A 21,809-nucleotide genomic window follows, 5' to 3' on the forward strand; every position below is an offset into this window, starting at 1 on the left:
TCTTTTCCACAGATACTTCAATACTTTTACGCAATAGCCTTTACTTTTACTTGAGTAACTTCCCCCCTGTATCTGTATTTTCCCCCAAACCTTCCTCTACCATGACATATATAGGGACATTCTGCGCTTTCCCTGCCATTTTATTCAACTAAATCTTCACAAAACGACACTTAACCGTAAAAATAAAGAAACACGTTTACAAAAGGCACTATCCCACATCACGTGACCACCGTAAACACGTGAAAACCTTGTCGCACGCGCGCAGTAAAAGCTCGAACGTGGCAGTAACGGTTCACAAAGCACCCCGGGATATTTCTGAGCTTCCCTTTATGCGCTTTATGGCCTTTTGTCGCGCGCGTTTCTGGGGCTTTTTACGGCTTTATTTACACCGCGCGCGCCTCGCATCCTACATTACCCAGACCCACCGAGAGTCGGCCCCGCGCTTTCAATTGGCTCGTCTCCGCGTCAAAAAAAAAAAGAAAAAAAGAAAAATGCCGTGCGTGTGCGAAAGGTCCTACTTTACATGCGGACGCGTCGGGCCAATGGCGAGTGCGCGACGCGGAGGGTTCTGAGCGCGCCGTCCAATGGCAGCGCGCGCTCCGGAGTTTTGGGGCAGTGCTTATAATCAACATATTATCGAAGGTGCCTATGTATCGATCCCGTATTCCGTAGGTAAACGCGAACCCGCCGCGCTCGGACCTTTCATCCATCTGCTTTTTTAATTCAAACCTACGCGTAAAATGCCGAAAAGAAAGGTGAGTGCGCGTCGTGTGTCTGCCCACTTCTTCTTCTGTAGTTTTTTTTTTTTTTTTTTTTTTTTTGCGGGTGAAAATAGCCGCAAATATGTGACGACGTAGCGGCCAAAGTTTATTATTTTTATTTATTTTTTATCTGTGCGCGTTTTGCTTTCCGTTTCTGCCCGCGTTCACCCGCCGTGACACCTCTCCCCCGCGTGAACGTTACACCGCGCGTTTATGGCCTGTGCTGTGTGTGATGTCGTGTTTTTTTTTATTTTTTTATTTTTGTATTATTACATGTGGCACTTCCCTGTCCGCGCGCGCCATTTCCAACACTCCCGTTAATGTGTCACGCGAGCGCAGGTAACGACGAACATGTGTCCGCGGTGGGAGAACGGTGGAGCCACATGAAAACACCCGCGCGCACGTGAAGGGAAAAGGGGAAAGAAGACAAAAAAAAGGGATTACGGAACAATCGACGCTGCGTAAAAAACAAAAAAAAGGGGGGGATTATTCTGTGAACAACGGCGCTCCACGGGCTCTTTTCTGTTGCGTGAAAACTGCCATTGTCCGCGCACGCTTTCGCTCTTTGAGGACAGAGAATGTGGGGGGGCCTCGAGGGGCGGGGGTCGTCCGTGCAAACGATGCCACCGGCCGAAAACCTGCAGCTCTGGCAGCATTTTGCACCCAGGACTCAACTTATGAGCAGTGTGTGACGATGGGTGTCAGAATAATGATGATGAAGGATAATGAAGGACAACAATTGTGAGTGGAGAAAAGTCCTCAAAATGTAATAACAAGAAGCTTACAAATAAGATAAGATAAGATAATCCTTTATTGTCCCACATGGGGAAATTTCATTGGTGCAACGCAGGTAGATACAGAGGTAGATACAGAAGAACAGATCACTTATAGGAAGTCTGAAAAACACTTTCAGTAGAAGATCTCCTATAAATAAATAAAAAACTCCCATAGACAAATAAATAAATACCATTGCATGTGATCACAACAGTAAATGTTAAAAATGATAAACTAGGAAGGAAGGTCGCTTTATTAGACTTATAATGGATCTTACTGTAATCACAGTAATGAGTCTTAAAGTCATAAAGATGCACTGTATGTTAAGTTTAGTGTCACAATTCTAATTCTATGTTGAAAAAAACTCAATATATGTGTTTCAGCTTGTTACGTGCAACATTTTGAGGACTTTTACACAATTTTTCCCCAGTCGTAAAGTAGTTTGATGCTAATTTTTATCATTCTGACATACATGAATATGGATTTTGATACCGCAATGATAATTAATAACTACTTTATTAATATACGCTGCTGCATAGGGTCATTTACAACAATAAATTAAAGGGATAGACCATAAAAAGCCACTTGTTCTGGAGCCACAGGTGAAATATTGGAAGCTGCAGGTGAAATATTGTCCCTGGCGAGTGCCCTTGGACAATATTTCACATAAGTACACAACAAATAATTACAGTTACAGAGGTTTCTTTAATGCTATTATTACATGGCCATAGTTCTAACCAACATACATCAAGGTACATCCAAAACTATTCAGGAACGGCCCAATTGTGTCCTCTTTATGTCATTTATCTTGTTCAAATGAGTATTTCTCTGGGTTTATTTTTTGTCAACCATTAAGTTCAAGTACTTTGACTGGCTTTAAAATGCAACAAATAATACAGCATTGTTAGCTACTGAACTGGAGAAGTCAGAATTAAATGATAGCATAGCATTCGCTTTTTACCTTTCAGAGTGCAGATTTATCAACCTAGTTTATGATTCATATCTCTGTCCTTTCTGGGCCAATCCACATGAAACAAAAACCTGCACAAAGTTAAACGTTTTCCCTGTCAGTGTGAATAAACCAAAGCTAAATTATCCTTTCACAACAGCTTCACAAAGGACATGATTGTCTTTACGTTCGATGCTACGTTTTGACATTTGTGGATCATAAATTTGGACATTTCTTCTTCTTTCTTTTTTTTACTGAATCTCTTGTAGATTTATATCTACACCGGATTTGACAACATTATCAAATTGGTGAACGCAATCTAAAGCCTGACTCGACCTCAGAGGAGAACGGGGATCTGTCACGTCGTCAGTGCAAATGTATTTACTGCAAATACTTGTCCTGTTAACAGTCTGATTTTCCCCCAGTCTCCAGAGGGTCCCGAGGGCAAAGAGGCCCCCAAAGTCACAAAGCAGGAGGTAAACACGTGTGTGATTTGTGTGTGTGTGTGTGTGTGTGTGCAGTGTGCAGTGTGCAGTGACATAATATTGTGTGTGCTCAATATAACAAACCTGCTGTTGATAGAAAATATAAGGTTGCTCGACAATAATGGGCGATTATGGGACAAGAGGTTAAATATGCAAATACATTCCTTTACCAGTCGAAATGGGTCAAAATTACAACTCAACATAACATAACCACTCGATAAATCAAGGATCCATTGGAACAACATTCAGAAGATTATGAAACAAGTATTTTTAAATATTTTACATTTCAGCACATTGTCAGAATCAGAAAAGGTTTATTGCCATTATAGATGAACAGAATCCACAAACATAGGAACTTGTCTTGGTGATTCAGTGCAACATAAAACAATGAACAATGATAAAACAACCTATATAAGTCACAAAGTAAAACAATTCAGTCTTAATATAGAGTAGATTATGTGATAAAAAGATGGAAAATCTTAGCGTTATGACTTCTTTCAATGGAGATGAGCATATTTAAGATGCACAAACCTTTCTGGTTTTGAAATTGTCCTCTGCTTCTCTCCGTCACATGTTATTGCTTTAAAAGTATGGCACTCAACTAATCTTAGTGTTTATTACTAAAGAATGGAAGATATTTGGCTTTGACTGAAACTAAATGCTTTGTTTAAACACTGGTTCACAGTGGGCCTGAACTGTGGGTGTTTGAAATAATCACTATAGAAACATTTGTCTTTAATAAACCTTTCTTATGTCGAGCACTAGTAACATAACTTCATTTATATTATACTGTAATTTTATTTATTAGAAAGAAAAACACAGATCGATCAAAACTTATGTGTGAATAAAGATACAATAACCATGACAACCACAACAATGACAGCAAAAAATGACAACGACAGGGCCGAACCAGAGAAAAAGTGTATATTATTTGAGACTGTTTTAAGAATAATGCATCCGGATGAAAGTTACAGTTGAAGCACAATATTTGAGTCCCGTTCAGTTTATGTCAAATCCGCACGTACACATTTACCGTAAGTATATTTTATGCAGCTCAAACGTGGCTCTAACCCGGATAGCACTGATCCCTCTGTCCCTGTCTCTCTTCCTCTCTCTCGCTGATCATCCTTTGCTCCCGCAGCCCATCCGACGGTCCGAGAGGTTGTCCGCGGTAAGTCTCCCGCTCCTGTCTTCACCTCTTCAGCTCCGCTCCGCGCACTCGTTTGTTCATTTGTTTTGTCGTGTGTCGTTGCCGGGGCTCAGGCTTAACTCTGGATGCGTTCAATTGAGGTTGATTTGCTTTAGAAACAAAACAGACTTAAGGCTGAGACGGTTTTGCATTTCTCTGTGTCTCTTTTTCGATGTTGTCTGTGTCGTAGAGCTGCAGTAATAAAAAAAAAAAACAAAGACGTTCAGATGCAGTTCATTAAACACATATAATTTGACTGACTTGATTAAGTTATGAGTGCGTTGAAACAGGAAACAAAACTACTAATTGTAATGATTGAAAAAACATCCGATCACATATTGTGTTAGTTGCATTTTAGATTAGTATTTTACAGAAAATTTGATTATTTTAACAGTTTAAGCTGAATAAGGGCCATTGTACTTGTTTGGTCCCAGTTTGAGCACAATTTAATTCTGGACTTGATTTGGTCCCAGTTTTGTCCAGGTTTAGTTCCTGGTTTAGTCCCGGTTTAGTCCTAGTTTAGTCCAGGTTTCGTTCCAGGTTTGGTCCTAATTTAGTCCCGGTTTAGTCCTATTGTAGTCCTAGTTTAATCCAGGATTAGTTCCAGGTTCAGTCTGAGTTAAATCCAGATTTAGTCCAGGTTTAGCCCTAGTTTAGTCCTAGTTAAGTCCAGGTTTAGTTCCAGGTTTACTCCTAGTTTAGTCCGTATTTAATTAGCATATTCAATTTAAAATCTTCTCAAAAAAGCATAGTTACTCAAAGAATCTACTTACTTTCCACCTCTGAAATTAAAGTGCCCCCTACAGGTCGGACAACTTATTGAACAAAAATGCAGTTAAGATTAATATATTTTGAATTTTACTAAAAATTATAACAATTTTATCACATAACAGCACATTTTTGAGGTTTATAATTTCACTTCCTGTTTGTTATTGATGACGTCACACTTGTAAATCCATCAAACACTGGGCAAAAACATCTCATCTAATGTCACAATTTGTTTTTATTTGACAATTAAAAATACACAAGAGCAACTTTTTTTTAAATTAATTCATGTTTAGAAAGTCAAAAAAGTTTTTTCTTTGTGTGAATGATGCTTAAACTTTGACTGGAACAAGTGTCCATAGTGTGATGTCACTTCCTGTCATTTTCTACCGATTTTTCAACGTTTTTCCACAAATTCTTGCTCGATTGGTGTAAAACTATAATATATATTTATATCGGGTATAAATACAGGAAATAAAGTCGCAAAAGCCTGTCATGAAGGCACTTAAACTTATGGTAAAAAAACATAAAACAACAGTATCTTTGTATAATAGATTGTAATAATGAAAGGATTGCACTAGTTACAACAAAAGTGTTTCCAGTTTAGTCCCGAAGATGAACTCTGAACATTCCCGGCGCAGCTCTGCCACAGTCTGTTTATACTTTGCATGTTCAGTCCTTGTCTGTGGACATCTTTGTGTCTCGTTTGCATGTTCTCCATTATGTAAAACTGAACAGGAAATCGCAGAGAATCCCAACTTCTTTCAGCGTCCCATATGTGCATTTGTCATATTTACTTCGGTAAAGTGGCAAATTGCGCCTCTTATTATTCAATCGTCTCGAGCGCTCGGGGCAGAAACGCTGAAAGAATCACATGTCTTAACTTCGTATCAGCAATTTTGGCCTCAAGCGCCACATAAAAGACGCTATTATGCTCTAAATTTAGTCTCAGTGCGATTGTTTTAGGTCGATACAGTGAGACGGTTATTCAACGCTGTGTCCTTTTACTCACAATCTAATCAAAAACCCTCAGACAATGAAGTTAAATGCCCCAAACTCTTAAATATTGTAGGCCAAAAGGACGTGGTGCTTTAGCTTTTACTGTCGGCCTAAGCGTCGGCGGCAAACGTCTGTTCACTTATGGCTTTTTGATCTGTTCGCGCAGAAACCTGCTCCTCCCAAGCTTAAGGTGAAGCCAAAGAAAGCTGTCATCAAGGTAACGACGCACTATCAGCCATGTCAGGACAGATTACTTTTGTGATTTGGCACAGATAAAACAATTTGCAAACGGATGAGGCAAAGATAAAAAGGAAAACCAGAAATGTTAAAGACTGAAAGAGCTATGTTAAAAGTCACTGTACTTTGTCTACAGCAGTGACCGTATTTTACAGAGTATAAGTCACACCAGCCAGAAAATGCATAATAGAGAAGACAAAAACATGTATAAGTCGCATTTTTGAGGGGTAATGTATTTGAAATGCAATTTAAAATAATAACAGTTGAGAGAACATGGTGAATAGGTGTACGTATGCTAACGCTAACACCTTCAGCTACATGACGCACAGACAGAACTGTGGTAAGTGTCTGGTATGTTAACGTAACATATGAACAGTTATTCAGATAACTATAGCATAAAGAACATGCTAACAAGTTTACCAAAGCATCAGTTTTACCCCAAATCACTAAATCCACTGAATTCTTCCTCCTCTGTGTCACTTCTAAACAACTCCACAAACTCCAGAGGAAGAGGAAGTGCAGATTCTTCTTCTGCGTCGCTTAAAGCCTAGAGCGCCCTCTTGTGGTTGTCAGTGTGTAATATCACATATAAGTTGCTCTGGAGTATAAGTTGCACCCTGGCCAAAAATATGAAAAAAAGCGACTTATAGTCCGGAAAATACGGTACTCTAAAAATCACACACACAAAAACAGGTAATTATTGTGTTATCTGATATACTTTCACTGGCCGTAAATACCACAGTAAAATAAAAGTACGGCTTCATCTTCATCATGTTTGGCGCCACACCAGACTTTCAATTACCCCCTAGCTCCCCCCACGGCTCTTCATATACCTGGGATTCTTTTGTCTGATGTCAGGCTCCGGGTCACACATGTAGGTTTCACGTTGCCATTTTTCAGCAACAAAAAAACTGTAAAGGAAAATGTGCTATTTGTTACGTAAATGCGGTTTATGCACAATAAGTTATGTGTTAAGCTGTGTTTTAGATCCACATTATCATCAAAATGTAACGTTATTATCCACTGATATTATATTTGAACACTAAATACCCTCAAAAATGTAAAATAATGTCTCTTTTAAATGTAAAAAAATGTCAGATTAATATGAAATTTAAAGGTTCCTCTCGTGTTAGCTGCGGCATGGTCGTAAGTGTGATGTTGTGTAAGTATTTCTTTGCACTTGTAGAAGGTGGCGGAAGAAAAGGGGTCAAAGGTGTCAAAGAAAGGCGGAGCTAGAGGAAAGAAGGACGACGGCTCCGCCCACAACGGGAATTCAAAGAATGAGGTAAGAGCAGGATCGGTTGAGACTTATAAAAGTGCACTATGTAACTTCTCTGAACGAGGGTCTGCCACCTGCTCGTCTCCATGGAGATGTTACAGCTTTGCCTGGAATGTTTGACAGTAAGGCATTCAACTTTTTTATTGCAAAAAACAACAAAAAACGTGGATACACCTAGACGAGTTTAATGCCATACTGTGTGGCCGATCAGGCAGAGCAGTAGCATCACCATGGAGACAAGCGGATTGCGGACAAATGAACTTATAACCCGCCTTTTGTTGCTCATGTTATTGATCACTTAGCAGCTCGGCTAGTCCAGATTTTAGGGACTCTGGAGCCAGTCCACAGTATTTTTTGCTAAAGCCGTTAGCATTATCCTGCTATAAACACACATTATAACTAATCAAGAGGGTCTGGTCTGGTACCAACCCATCAACCACACTTAGGTTAGGTCAAAGTCTCGTTAACAGTTAATGTTGAGTGTCTAATCCTTATGGGTGCTTTAATTTGATGATAGTTAGCATAAAACTGGCATCTGAGCTAAAGGCTAACTAACTTTAGGCTACATTTTTGGTCAAACAAATGGAATATGGATATTTTTAAGATTTTAACCCAATTTGGCAATTTTGGTGATGTTTATAATGTTTCTTCCTGGTTTGACATGGCCAGCAAATATGACACAGGTATGTAATATGACATAGGTATGTAATATGACATAGGTATGACAAATATGACACAGGTAGATGTAATTCGACAATTGTTACTTAGCAACCAGATTGTAAATAAGAGACAAAGTCCGTTTAAGTCATACAATGATTATAATTTGACGAATAATTACCCCTGACAACACGTTTATTTTGTTGTTGTTGTTGTTGTGTTACTTTTAATGGAGGTTGCGAGCCAACTGAAAAGGAGCATTCAGCGCCACCTACTGGATTGAGTTTGGACAGGAAATCAACGTAAACCATAATGACTGTTTAAACCGTCACGGTTTAAACCATCACACGTTGCATTAAAATTTACTCTGCATTTTTGATGGAATGGCACTTTTTGATGACATCTTCTTCTTTGGTGTTTAATGGCGGTTGTATGTCTTAGATTTTAGACATTATTCTTTAGACTTTATTCTTTGTAGAACTCACTTTAAGTCTAAAGAATAAAGTAGGTGGCGGTAAATGCACCTTTCCAGTTGACTGTGAACCACCATTAAAAGTAACACAACAACAACACAACAGCAGCAGCAGCTCTATTAAGCATTAACTTGAAAATGACCTAAAAAAAACAAATAATAATAAGTCATTAAATCAACCAGTCAGTACATTTAAAAATAAAAGAACTACTGTCATTTTCAAGTTTTGTTTGTCAAATTGTCTTCGCAAACTAAAAAAACAGATCATTTTTTACCACTGGGACAATTCCACCAAACAACCTCATCATTAGAATTACACAAGAACCTGTCATATGGACTTTAAGTTGACATTTCTGAACTTCTGTTAAGATGTGTTTATTTAGATACTTTAATACGCCACGTGATGGAGTTTGAGCAATGGGCCGTGGTGCAGAATCTCCTCTTACAGAGACTTTACACACTGCACCTGAACTGACCTTCAAAAAACCCAAAACTAAATCATATTGTCTTGTTTGTCGTATTGTTTATGAACACATACGCACGCATGTACACACACACACGTTGCACAGATCTTTGTGTCTCGTCGTCGCGTGCGTGTGTCGTCCGTCAGAACCACGCCCCCCTCTCTGATGTCAGTGCGCGGGCAGAGCGAGACGGTCCGAGTGAAGGGTACGGCCGCCGCGAGTGCTTCAACACTAACGATATACGTGTTACTACTACTAACGCTCTGTGTGCTGTGTGCGGTGTGTATTTAACAAAACGCAACATGAAAAATAACTGTCGACGGGGAATTATAAAGGTAATGGAAATATCAGCATATTGAGGGCAAATCAAAATTGTTACAAACAGCAATCGATGAGATAAATTACTTACAGTTAGGCATTTTAAGATTTGGTTAGATTATTTGGGAATATTTTTGTTTCCGTACATTTTCCAAAATATTTCCCATGGGAACTTTACTGTAACATCTGTAACATGACCCCTGACCCCATTTGGGTTGCCAAATTGTGAAAACTTTCAATGTAGTACATTTGTGACGAGACTGGGAATTAGTATGGGAATAACAAGTAAGTAACACTTCGAAACTAAACAAGTACAGTACATACAAGCAGTAATACAAGCAGTAATACAAGCAGTAATACAAGCAGTAATACAAGTAGTAATATAAGCAGTAATACACACAGTAATATAAGCAGTGCAGTAATACAAGCAGAAATACAAGCAGTAATATAAGCAGTAATACACACAGTAATACAAGCAGTAATATAAGCAGTGCAGTAACATAAGCAGTAATACACACAGTAATACAAGCAGTAATATAAGCACTGCAGTAATACAAGCAGAAATACAAGCAGTAATACACACAGTAATACAAGCAGTAATACAAGTAGTAATACAAGGAGTAATACAAGCAGAAATACAAGCAGTAATATAAGCAGTAATACACACAGTAATACAAGCAGTAATATAAGCAGTGCAGTAACATAAGCAGTAATACACACAGTAATACAAGCAGTAATATAAGCACTGCAGTAATACAAGCAGTAATACAAGCAGTAATATAAGCACTGCAGTAATACACACAGTAATACAAGCAGTAATATAAGCAGTAATATAAGCAGTAATACAAGCAGTAATACAAGCAGTAATATAAGCAGTGCAGTAATACAAGCAGTAATAAACACAGTAATACAAGCAGTAATATAAGCAGTAATATAAGCAGTAATACAAGCAGCAATATAAGCAGTGCAGTAATACACACAGTAATACAAGCAGTAGTATAAGCAGTAATACACACAGTAATATAAGCAGTGCAGTAATACACACAGTAATACAAGCAGTAATATAAGCAGTGCAGTAACATAAGCAGTAATACACACAGTAATATAAGCAGTGCAGTAATACACACAGTAATACAAGCAGTAATACACACAGTAATACAAGCAGTAATACAAGCAGTGCAGTAACATAAGCAGTAATACACACAGTAATACAAGCAGTAATATAAGCAGTAATACAAGCAGTAATACACACAGTAATACAAGCAGTAATATAAGCAGTGCAGTAATACAAGCGGTAATAAACACAGTAATACAAGCAGTAATATAAGCAGTAATACAAGCAGTAATACAAGCAGCAATATAAGCAGTGCAGTAATACACACAGTAATACAAGCAGTAATATAAGCAGTAATACACACAGTAATATAAGCAGTGCAGTAATACACACAGTAATACAAGCAGTAATATAAGCAGTGCAGTAACATAAGCAGTAATACACACAGTAATATAAGCAGTGCAGTAATACACACAGTAATACAAGCAGTAATACACACAGTAATACAAGCAGTAATATAAGCAGTAATACAAGCAGTAATACAAGCAGTGCAGTAATACACACAGTAATACAAGCAGTAATATAAGCAGTAATACAAGCAGTGCAGTAATACACACAGTAATACAAGCAGTAATATAAGCAGTGCAGTAATACAAGCAGTAATACAAGCAGTAATACACACAGTAATACAAGCAGTAATATAAGCAGTGCAGTAATACACACAGTAATACAAGCAGTAATACAAGCAGTAATACAAGCAGTAATATAAGCAGTAATACACACAGTAATATAAGCAGTGCAGTAATATAAGCAGTAATACACACAGTAATATAAGCAGTAATACAAGCAGTAATATAAGCAGTGCAGTAATACAAGCAGTAATACAAGCAGTAATACACACAGTAATACAAGCAGTAATATAAGCAGTGCAGTAATACACACAGTAATACAAGCAGTAATACAAGCAGTAATACAAGCAGTAATACAAGCAGTAATACACACAGTAATATAAGCAGTGCAGTAATATAAGCAGTAATACAAGCAGTAATATAAGCAGTGCAGTAATATAAGCAGTAATACAAGCAGTAATACAAGCAGTGCAGTAATACAAGCAGTAATACACACAGTAATACAAGCAGTAATATAAGCAGTAATATAAGAAGTAATACAAGCAGTAATACAAGCAGTGCAGTAATACACACAGTAATACACACAGTAATACAAGCAGTGCAGTAATATAAGCAGTAATACAAGCAGTAATATAAGCAGTAATATAAGCAGTAATATAAGAAGTAATACAAGCAGTAATACAAGCAGTGCAGTAATACACACAGTAATACACACAGTAATATAAGCAGTGCAGTAATATAAGCAGTAATACAAGCAGTAATATAAGCAGTAATACACACAGTAATATAAGCAGTGCAGTAATACACACAGTAATATAAGCAGTGCAGTAATATAAGCAGTAATACAAGCAGTAATACAAGCAGTGCAGTAATATAAGCAGTAATACACACAGTAATATAAGCAGTGCAGTAATATAAGCAGTAATACAAGCAGTAATACAAGCAGTGCAGTAATATAAGCAGTAATACAAGCAGTAATATAAGCAGTGCAGTAATACACACAGTAATATAAGCAGTAATACAAGCAGTATAATAAGCAGTGCAGTAACATAAGCAGTAATACACACAGTAATACAAGCAGTAATATAAGCAGTAATACACACAGTAATACAAGCAGTAATATAAGCAGTGCAGTAATACAAGCAGTAATAAACACAGTAATACAAGCAGTAATATAAGCAGTAATACAAGCAGTAATACAAGCAGCAATATAAGCAGTGCAGTAATACAAGCAGTAATATAAGCAGTAATACACACAGTAATATAAGCAGTGCAGTAATACACACAGTAATACAAGCAGTAATATAAGCAGTGCAGTAACATAAGCAGTAATACACACAGTAATATAAGCAGTGCAGTAATACACACAGTAATACAAGCAGTAATACACACAGTAATACAAGCAGTAATATAAGCAGTAATACACACAGTAATACAAGCAGTAATACACACAGTAATACAAGCAGTAATACACACAGTAATACAAGCAGTAATATAAGCAGTAATACAAGCAGTAATACAAGCAGAAATATAAGCAGTGCAGTAATACACACAGTAATACAAGCAGTAATATAAGCAGTAATACACACAGTAATATAAGCAGTGCAGTAATACACACAGTAATACAAGCAGTAATACAAGCAGTGCAGTAACATAAGCAGTAATACACACAGTAATACAAGCAGTAATATAAGCAGTAATACAAGCAGTAATACACACAGTAATACAAGCAGTAATATAAGCAGTGCAGTAATACAAGCAGTAATAAACACAGTAATACAAGCAGTAATATAAGCAGTAATACAAGCAGTAATACACACAGTAATACAAGCAGTAATATAAGCAGTGCAGTAATACAAGCAGTAATAAACACAGTAATACAAGCAGTAATATAAGCAGTAATACAAGCAGCAACATAAGCAGTGCAGTAATACACACAGTAATATAAGCAGTGCAGTAATATAAGCAGTAATACAAGCAGTAATACAAGCAGCAATATAAGCAGTGCAGTAATACACACAGTAATATAAGCAGTGCAGTAATATAAGCAGTAATACAAGCAGTAATACAAGCAGCAATATAAGCAGTGCAGTAATACACACAGTAATATAAGCAGTGCAGTAATACACACAGTAATACAAGCAGTAATACACACAGTAATACAAGCAGTAATATAAGCAGTAATACAAGCAGTAATACAAGCAGTAATACAAGCAGTAATACAAGCAGTAATATAAGCAGTAATACAAGCAGTGCAGTAATACACACAGTAATACAAGCAGTAATATAAGCAGTGCAGTAATACAAGCAGTAATACACACAGTAATACAAGCAGTAATATAAGCAGTAATACAAGCAGTAATACAAGCAGTAATACAAGCAGTGCAGTAATACACACAGTAATACAAGCAGTAATACAAGCAGTAATACAAGCAGTAATATAAGCAGTAATACACACAGTAATATAAGCAGTAATATAAGCAGTAATACAAGCAGTAATACAAGCAGTAATACAAGCAGTGCAGTAATACACACAGTAATACAAGCAGTAATACAAGCAGTAATACAAGCAGTAATATAAGCAGTAATACACACAGTAATACAAGCAGTAATACAAGCAGTAATACAAGCAGTAATACAAGCAGTAATACACACAGTAATATAAGCAGTGCAGTAATATAAGCAGTAATACAAGCAGTAATATAAGCAGTGCAGTAATATAAGCAGTAATACAAGCAGTAATACAAGCAGTGCAGTAATACAAGCAGTAATACACACAGTAATACAAGCAGTAATATAAGCAGTAATATAAGAAGTAATACAAGCAGTAATACAAGCAGTGCAGTAATACACACAGTAATACACACAGTAATACAAGCAGTGCAGTAATATAAGCAGTAATACAAGCAGTAATATAAGCAGTAATATAAGCAGTAATATAAGAAGTAATACAAGCAGTAATACAAGCAGTGCAGTAATACACACAGTAATACACACAGTAATATAAGCAGTGCAGTAATATAAGCAGTAATACAAGCAGTAATATAAGCAGTAATACACACAGTAATATAAGCAGTGCAGTAATACACACAGTAATATAAGCAGTGCAGTAATATAAGCAGTAATACAAGCAGTAATACAAGCAGTGCAGTAATATAAGCAGTAATACACACAGTAATATAAGCAGTGCAGTAATATAAGCAGTAATACAAGCAGTAATACAAGCAGTGCAGTAATATAAGCAGTAATACAAGCAGTAATATAAGCAGTGCAGTAATACACACAGTAATATAAGCAGTAATACAAGCAGTATAATAAGCAGTGCAGTAACATAAGCAGTAATACACACAGTAATACAAGCAGTAATATAAGCAGTAATACACACAGTAATACAAGCAGTAATATAAGCAGTGCAGTAATACAAGCAGTAATAAACACAGTAATACAAGCAGTAATATAAGCAGTAATACAAGCAGTAATACAAGCAGCAATATAAGCAGTGCAGTAATACAAGCAGTAATATAAGCAGTAATACACACAGTAATATAAGCAGTGCAGTAATACACACAGTAATACAAGCAGTAATATAAGCAGTGCAGTAACATAAGCAGTAATACACACAGTAATATAAGCAGTGCAGTAATACACACAGTAATACAAGCAGTAATACACACAGTAATACAAGCAGTAATATAAGCAGTAATACACACAGTAATACAAGCAGTAATACACACAGTAATACAAGCAGTAATACACACAGTAATACAAGCAGTAATATAAGCAGTAATACAAGCAGTAATACAAGCAGAAATATAAGCAGTGCAGTAATACACACAGTAATACAAGCAGTAATATAAGCAGTAATACACACAGTAATATAAGCAGTGCAGTAATACACACAGTAATACAAGCAGTAATACAAGCAGTGCAGTAACATAAGCAGTAATACACACAGTAATACAAGCAGTAATATAAGCAGTAATACAAGCAGTAATACACACAGTAATACAAGCAGTAATATAAGCAGTGCAGTAATACAAGCAGTAATAAACACAGTAATACAAGCAGTAATATAAGCAGTAATACAAGCAGTAATACACACAGTAATACAAGCAGTAATATAAGCAGTGCAGTAATACAAGCAGTAATAAACACAGTAATACAAGCAGTAATATAAGCAGTAATACAAGCAGCAACATAAGCAGTGCAGTAATACACACAGTAATATAAGCAGTGCAGTAATATAAGCAGTAATACAAGCAGTAATACAAGCAGCAATATAAGCAGTGCAGTAATACACACAGTAATATAAGCAGTGCAGTAATATAAGCAGTAATACAAGCAGTAATACAAGCAGCAATATAAGCAGTGCAGTAATACACACAGTAATATAAGCAGTGCAGTAATACACACAGTAATACAAGCAGTAATACACACAGTAATACAAGCAGTAATATAAGCAGTAATACAAGCAGTAATACAAGCAGTAATACAAGCAGTAATACAAGCAGTAATATAAGCAGTAATACAAGCAGTGCAGTAATACACACAGTAATACAAGCAGTAATATAAGCAGTGCAGTAATACAAGCAGTAATACACACAGTAATACAAGCAGTAATATAAGCAGTAATACAAGCAGTAATACAAGCAGTAATACAAGCAGTGCAGTAATACACACAGTAATACAAGCAGTAATACAAGCAGTAATACAAGCAGTAATATAAGCAGTAATACACACAGTAATATAAGCAGTGCAGTAATATAAGCACTAATACAAGCAGTAATATAAGCAGTGCAGTAATATAAGCAGTAATACAAGCAGTAATACAAGCAGTGCAGTAATACAAGCAGTAATACACACAGTAATACAAGCAGTAATATAAGCAGTAATATAAGCAGTAATATAAGAAGTAATACAAGCAGTAATACAAGCAGTGCAGTAATACACACAGTAATACACACAGTAATACAAGCAGTGCAGTAATATAAGCAGTAATATAAGCAGTAATATAAGAAGTAATACAAGCAGTAATACAAGCAGTGCAGTAATACACACAGTAATACACAGTAATATAAGAAGTGCAGTAATATAAGCAGTAATACAAGCAGTAATATAAGCAGTAATACACACAGTAATATAAGCAGTGCAGTAATAGAAGCAGTGCAGTAATACACACAGTAATATAAGCAGTGCAGTAATATAAGCAGTAATACAAGCAGTAATACAAGCAGTGCAGTAATATAAGCAGTAATACACACAGTAATATAAGCAGTGCAGTAATATAAGCAGTAATACAAGCAGTAATATAAGCAGTAATACAAGCAGTAATACAAGCAGTGCAGTAATATAAGCAGTAATACAAGCAGTAATATAAGCAGTGCAGTAATACACACAGTAATATAAGCAGTAATACAAGCAGTAATATAAGCAGTGCAGTAATATAAGCAGTAATACAAGCAGTAATATAAGCAGTGCAGTAATATAAGCAGTAATACAAGCAGTAATATAAGCAGTGCAGTAATATAAGCAGTAATACAAGCAGTAATATAAGCAGTGCAGTAATATAAGCAGTAATACAAGCAGTAATATAAGCAGTGCAGTAATATAAGCAGGCCCACAACACCAGGATGAAACTAAATAATCAGGTTTTAATCGAGTGCGTCCTTTTTCTTTGCCCTCACTGACTTTGTGCAGAAAAGTGGGCCAAGGACAACTTTAAACCCACTCTTTCACTGCCACATTCTTCAAGGCGACGTGTTTATTCACGTGTTCACATTAAGGTGGATAAACGGCGCCACATTAGTCCATTATTTTATGGTGGTCCGCAAATTTAGTTCACACCTGCCGTGAGTTCTGATTGACAAAGATGTGACTGCCATTGTGTGCCAACAATAACCATGACTGACCACGGTCAGTCGCAGTAAAACATTCACTACGGGAAGAAGACTCAGGACTCAAACCAGCAACGCCTCGGTGAGTGGGCGAGCGTCTTTGATGGTTCACACAGCTAAAGGGACTAAACCTGAACTAGACCAGGACTGAACCAGGACTGAACCAGGACTAGACCAGGACTGAACCAGGAATAAACCAGGACTGAACCAGGACTAGAACAGGACTAGACCAGGAATAAACCAGGACTAGAACAGGACTACACCAGGACTAGAACAGGAATAAACCAGGACTGAACCAGGACTAGAACAGGACTAGACCAGGACTGAACCAGGAATAAACCAGGACTGAACCAGGACTAGAACAGGACTAGACCAGGAATAAACCAGGACTAGAACAGGACTACACCAGGACTAGAACAGGAATAAACCAGGACTGAACCAGGACTAGAACAGGACTAGACCAGGAATAAACCAGGACTACACCAGGACTAGAACAGGAATAAACCAGGACTGAACCAGGACTAGAACAGGACTAGACCAGGACTAGAACAGGACTGGACCAGGACTAGACCAGGAATAAACCAGGACTAGAACAGGAATAAACCAGGACTGAATCAGGACTAGAACAGGACTGAACCAGGAGTGGACCAGGACTGTGTTTGCTTTTTTTGTAGCATAGAATTTAATTACTCATCGCCGCCGCCTACATTGTCAATTAACCGAATAACCTGGACGACCTCGTTTGTTCCTCTATATTTTGGTGTGTTTTTGCTTTTGCAGTTCCGACTCTGAACACCGCTTGTCTTAACTCTCTTGTCTTCTGCGACCAGGAAACTGAGGCAGCGGAGGAAGCGACCGAGGAGAAGGCGTAAGGAAAGAGGAGCCTCTCCCCTCCGTCTCCATGGCAGCGAACGTCTTTTTTTACTGACACTTTTTGTACCGCGTTTTCCTTTAGACTGGCGATAGTTTTAGACAGGCAAGCAGCAGCGTGCTGCTTCTTTACCTACGGACCTTCTTGTTTCTCCGACAGACAAAACGCCGACACATATTACTTTTATCCAACCGCCAAGAATACTCTCGGCGGTTAGGAATTTTGGCAGCTGCGTTTGTGCCTGTGTCATTATTGTTTAGCACCAAATTGATTTATCTTGTTATAGTTATCACAGCGGGGGGGGAAACAACTATTTCTTGATTAATTAGAGTTTGTTTGAAAGGAAAATGTGTCTTGATTTAGTGTTTGTTACGCTTCTTGTTAACACTTTTTAATAATGACGCATGAATTAGACTCAGTAAAGCATGAACAAAGACAGTTAAAGGGTCTATGACAGTTTGGAACAGAAATATATTTTAAATTTGGCCAAAAATGTAATCACAGAATAGCACATTTTTTCAGGTTTATAATTTCCCTTTCTGTTTGTAATTGACAACATCACACTAGGAAATTACCAAAAACTCATCTAATGTCACCATTTTTAAAAAATTGACAAATAAAGATATTTGAAAACTACTTTATTTTGTTGAATTTATGTTTAAAGAGTCGGAAAATGTGTTTATTTGTGAAATTTATGCAAAAACTTGACTGGAACGATGTGTGATGTCACTTCCTGTCATTTTCTACAGATTTTTCAAGGTTTTCTCAACAAATACCAACTCGATTGGTGTAAAACTACAATTTATATGTACAGCAGGTATAAAAAAACCTGTCATAGTTAAGTTTATTAAGAATGATTCAGGTTTGGTACGTAATTAATACCCTAAATCCTAACTCTATGTAATAAATTTGTTACCAAGCCTGAATAAACAAATGCACTAGTTCATTATGTATTAAGTCTTTGTTCATGCTTTGTTAAGACTTATTAAGGCGTTGTATAAAGTTGTATCAAAGTGTTTGACGTGTATTTTATCAAAACGATGAACAATCAGTCGACACACGACAGCATTTCAAATGCAATCTTCTTATTTCATTGGTGAATATGTTGCTTGTTTTGAGGAAAAGGCGGTAAAAGCTTCAATAATAGGTTGGAAAAACAGTTAAATATTGTAAAAATATGTGCACAAAATCATTACTATTATAATCATCTGCGTTCAAGTTGAAGTTCAAGCAGAGGGTTTTTTGCGGTGAACTTTGGGTCACGTTTCTGCACAATCACGCGCACAGTCGACTTAAGAATGCCCGCTTCTGTGTCATAGCGCCACATTTTGTAAGTGCGTGCAGAGTGAGTGCGTGTACCAGTCCCCCCCCCCCCGGGACCCCAGAAGGCGTGGTCCCGCAGCCGCAGAGTGACAGCAATAATGAGTGGTGCTTCTTGTTATTTCACTATTTTAACTTGGTTTCACTCTGTCGGAACTGGACTATTTTGAAATAAAACGACAAAAACTACAAATGTTGCACGTGTTTTTGTTTACCTTCGGCTACACACTGGGTTTATGTTTGGTTTCAAATGACATTTCCATTTAACTCAAAAAGGAAACACCTCTGATAATGTGTCGTATGTTGGTCCTGAAGTTGACTGGACTTGGTTTTGTTGATATTCCTGGTTTAGTTCTGTGTTTAGTCCAGAGTTGTAACTTCTACATACTTTGATGGTGCGTTCACACTTGCACATACATTAAACCACTTCAAAACTGGAATCAAACCTAGACGAAGGCTGCGTTCACACTCGTCACCGTCATTTGGTCATATAAATTGAGCCAGTTTTAGTCCTAACGTAGACTTGGTTTGGTCCTTGTTTAGTCATAATCTAACACAAATTTAGTTTAGGGGTAAAGTCCCAGTTTAGAGTGAATGTATTCAAAAAATTCTACATTAAACCTGGACTCGACCGGACCTAAACCAAGACTAACATTGGACCAAACCACTTCAAAATCGGAGCTAAACCCGGGTCAAAACTAGGACATATGTGAACGCACCATTACGCAACTAAGAACTAACTATTCAAAAAAGTCTTGCAACGTTAATAAAACAATGAGAAAAATCAACATATTCACAATAGTCGCGCTTTAGATCTTTGTATGTTTTGGTGCCGTCCCGCCGCGGTCATAGCCACGTTACAGCCGGGTCGGTGGGACTGTGTGAAGCCGACACAAAAGGGGGGCAGCTCATGTTAAATCCAACTGCAGCGTCAGGAAGTGAAAGCTCAGCGTTTGCAGAGCGTGAACTGACGGAGCCGCGCCGCAGTTCACCAAAGAGCGGTTCACAGTTCACCAAAGAGCGGTTCACAGTTCACCAAAGAGCGGTTCACAGTTCACCAAAGAGCGGTTCACAGTTCACCAAAGAGCGGTTCACAGTTCACCAAAGAGCGGTTCACAGTTCACCAAAGAGCTGTTAACAGTTAACTAACCCACCCAACACCGTATATTTGAGCTGTCTCAATAACACGTCTGAGGGTGATAGAAAATGACACAATGAACGATAAAAATTTAAACTATTCTATTCCAAAAAGCAGGAGATTCAACTCTGCAACAATGTAAAAGAAAATATATGAGCTGCAATAAATACATAGCAGAATGAACTCTTAAATTGGTGTCATTAATGAGCTGCGTGTTCTTCATTTCTCCTTGTGCAGCTCAAATGTATTAAAAAAAGGAAGAAAAAGTTTTCCATCGGTGAAAAGTGTAGTTAAATATTGACCTTCTAAGAATATTGTTCCAACTTTCATTTATTGAACATTGAGTTGATTGTAAGTGTGCCGAGACTTTCAAGATGTTAAAAGTCACAATATTAAAGGTTTATTGATGGAATCCAACTGTTTTTGGTCCAGTCCGGGTTGATTAAACAACATATATTTCAGCCGTATACAATTGGACCACGCATAGACTTCAAGTAATACAATATTTAGTTAAAGTAGTTTATTTTGAAGAAGAACATTTCAAATATTAAGTTGTACAAAGTTCCAAACGCACATACATTTCTACATTCTGTGCACTGTATTTGTGGTTATAAACTACCAAAATCAAGCAGTGATGTACTTAGATTCAGAGATCATGTTATTGACGAGAAACGCACAGTATGATTGAATAATTCTATGTCAAATTTGAATGGTTTTGCCCTATACTACCTCGTTTAGTCCTGATTTAGACTTGGTTCGGTCCTGTTCTAGTCCTCGTTTAGTCCTGATTTAGACTTGGTTCGGTCTTGTTCTAGTCCTCGTTTAGTCCTGATTTAGACTTGGTTCGGTCCTGTTCTAGTCCTCGTTTAGTCCTGATTTAGACTTGGTTCGGTCCTGTTCTAGTCCTCGTTTAGTCCTGATTTAGACTTGGTTCGGTCTTGTTCTAGTCCTCGTTTAGTCCTGATTTAGACTTGGTTCGGTCCTGTTCTAGTCCTCGTTTAGTCCTGATTTAGACTTGGTTCGGTCTTGTTCTAGACCTCGTTTAGTCCTGATTTAGACTTGGTTCGGTCTTGTTCTAGTCCTCGTTTAGTCCTGATTTAGACTTGGTTCGGTCCTGTTCTATTCCTCGTTTAGTCCTGATTTAGACTTGGTTCGGTCTTGTTCTAGTCCTCGTTTAGTCCTGATTTAGACTTGGTTCGGTCTTGTTCTAGTCCTCGTTTAGTCCTGATTTAGACTTGGTTCGGTCTTGTTCTAGTCCTCGTTTAGTCCTGATTTAGACTTGGTTCGGTCCTGTTCTAGTCCTCGTTTAGTCCTGATTTAGACTTGGTTCGGTCTTGTTCTAGTCCTCGTTTAGTCCTGATTTAGACTTGGTTCGGTCCTGTTCTAGACCTCGTTTAGTCCTGATTTAGACTTGGTTCGGTCTTGTTCTAGTCCTCGTTTAGTCCTGATTTAGACTTGGTTCGGTCCTGTTCTAGTCCTCGTTTAGTCCTGATTTAGACTTGGTTCGGTCCTGTTCTAGACCTCGTTTAGTCCTGATTTAGACTTGGTTCGGTC

General features: G+C 37.5%; 1 protein-coding gene across 3 annotated transcripts; it reads left to right on the forward strand.

Annotated features, from left to right (window-relative positions):
* The first annotated feature begins 651 nt into the window (after positions 1-651).
* Positions 652-17,886, forward strand: hmgn3 (high mobility group nucleosomal binding domain 3). Of its 3 annotated transcripts, XM_072451213.1 has the most exons (7): positions 656-755; positions 2,910-2,960; positions 4,111-4,140; positions 6,089-6,139; positions 7,346-7,444; positions 9,137-9,236; positions 17,757-17,886. In XM_072451213.1, exons 1-7 carry the CDS (start codon positions 741-743, stop codon positions 17,762-17,764), a joined length of 354 nt encoding a protein of 117 aa, XP_072307314.1. In that variant the 5' UTR covers positions 656-740; the 3' UTR covers positions 17,765-17,886. The 3 variants fall into 3 exon arrangements, with proteins under 3 accessions (XP_072307323.1, XP_072307330.1, XP_072307314.1); XM_072451222.1 differs by lacking the exon at positions 4,111-4,140 and having other exon boundaries at positions 652-755; XM_072451229.1 differs by lacking the exon at positions 9,137-9,236 and having other exon boundaries at positions 653-755; positions 17,757-17,875.
* Positions 17,887-21,809: the final 3,923 nt, after the last annotated feature.

This window comes from Eucyclogobius newberryi, unplaced genomic scaffold, assembly GCF_026437365.1.
Source record: "Eucyclogobius newberryi isolate DKJ021-1_F unplaced genomic scaffold, fEucNew1.0.hap1 SCAF_1, whole genome shotgun sequence".
Classification (NCBI taxonomy): domain Eukaryota; kingdom Metazoa; phylum Chordata; class Actinopteri; order Gobiiformes; family Gobiidae; genus Eucyclogobius; species Eucyclogobius newberryi.

Bases quoted from the DNA above. Each gene is read 5' to 3' on its own strand.
- hmgn3 (XM_072451213.1), top strand. The intron at 4,141-6,088 runs GTAAGTCTCCCG...CTGTTCGCGCAG, and splicing joins GGTCCGAGAGGTTGTCCGCG to AAACCTGCTCCTCCCAAGCT. The intron at 7,445-9,136 runs GTAAGAGCAGGA...CACGTTGCACAG, and splicing joins ACGGGAATTCAAAGAATGAG to ATCTTTGTGTCTCGTCGTCG.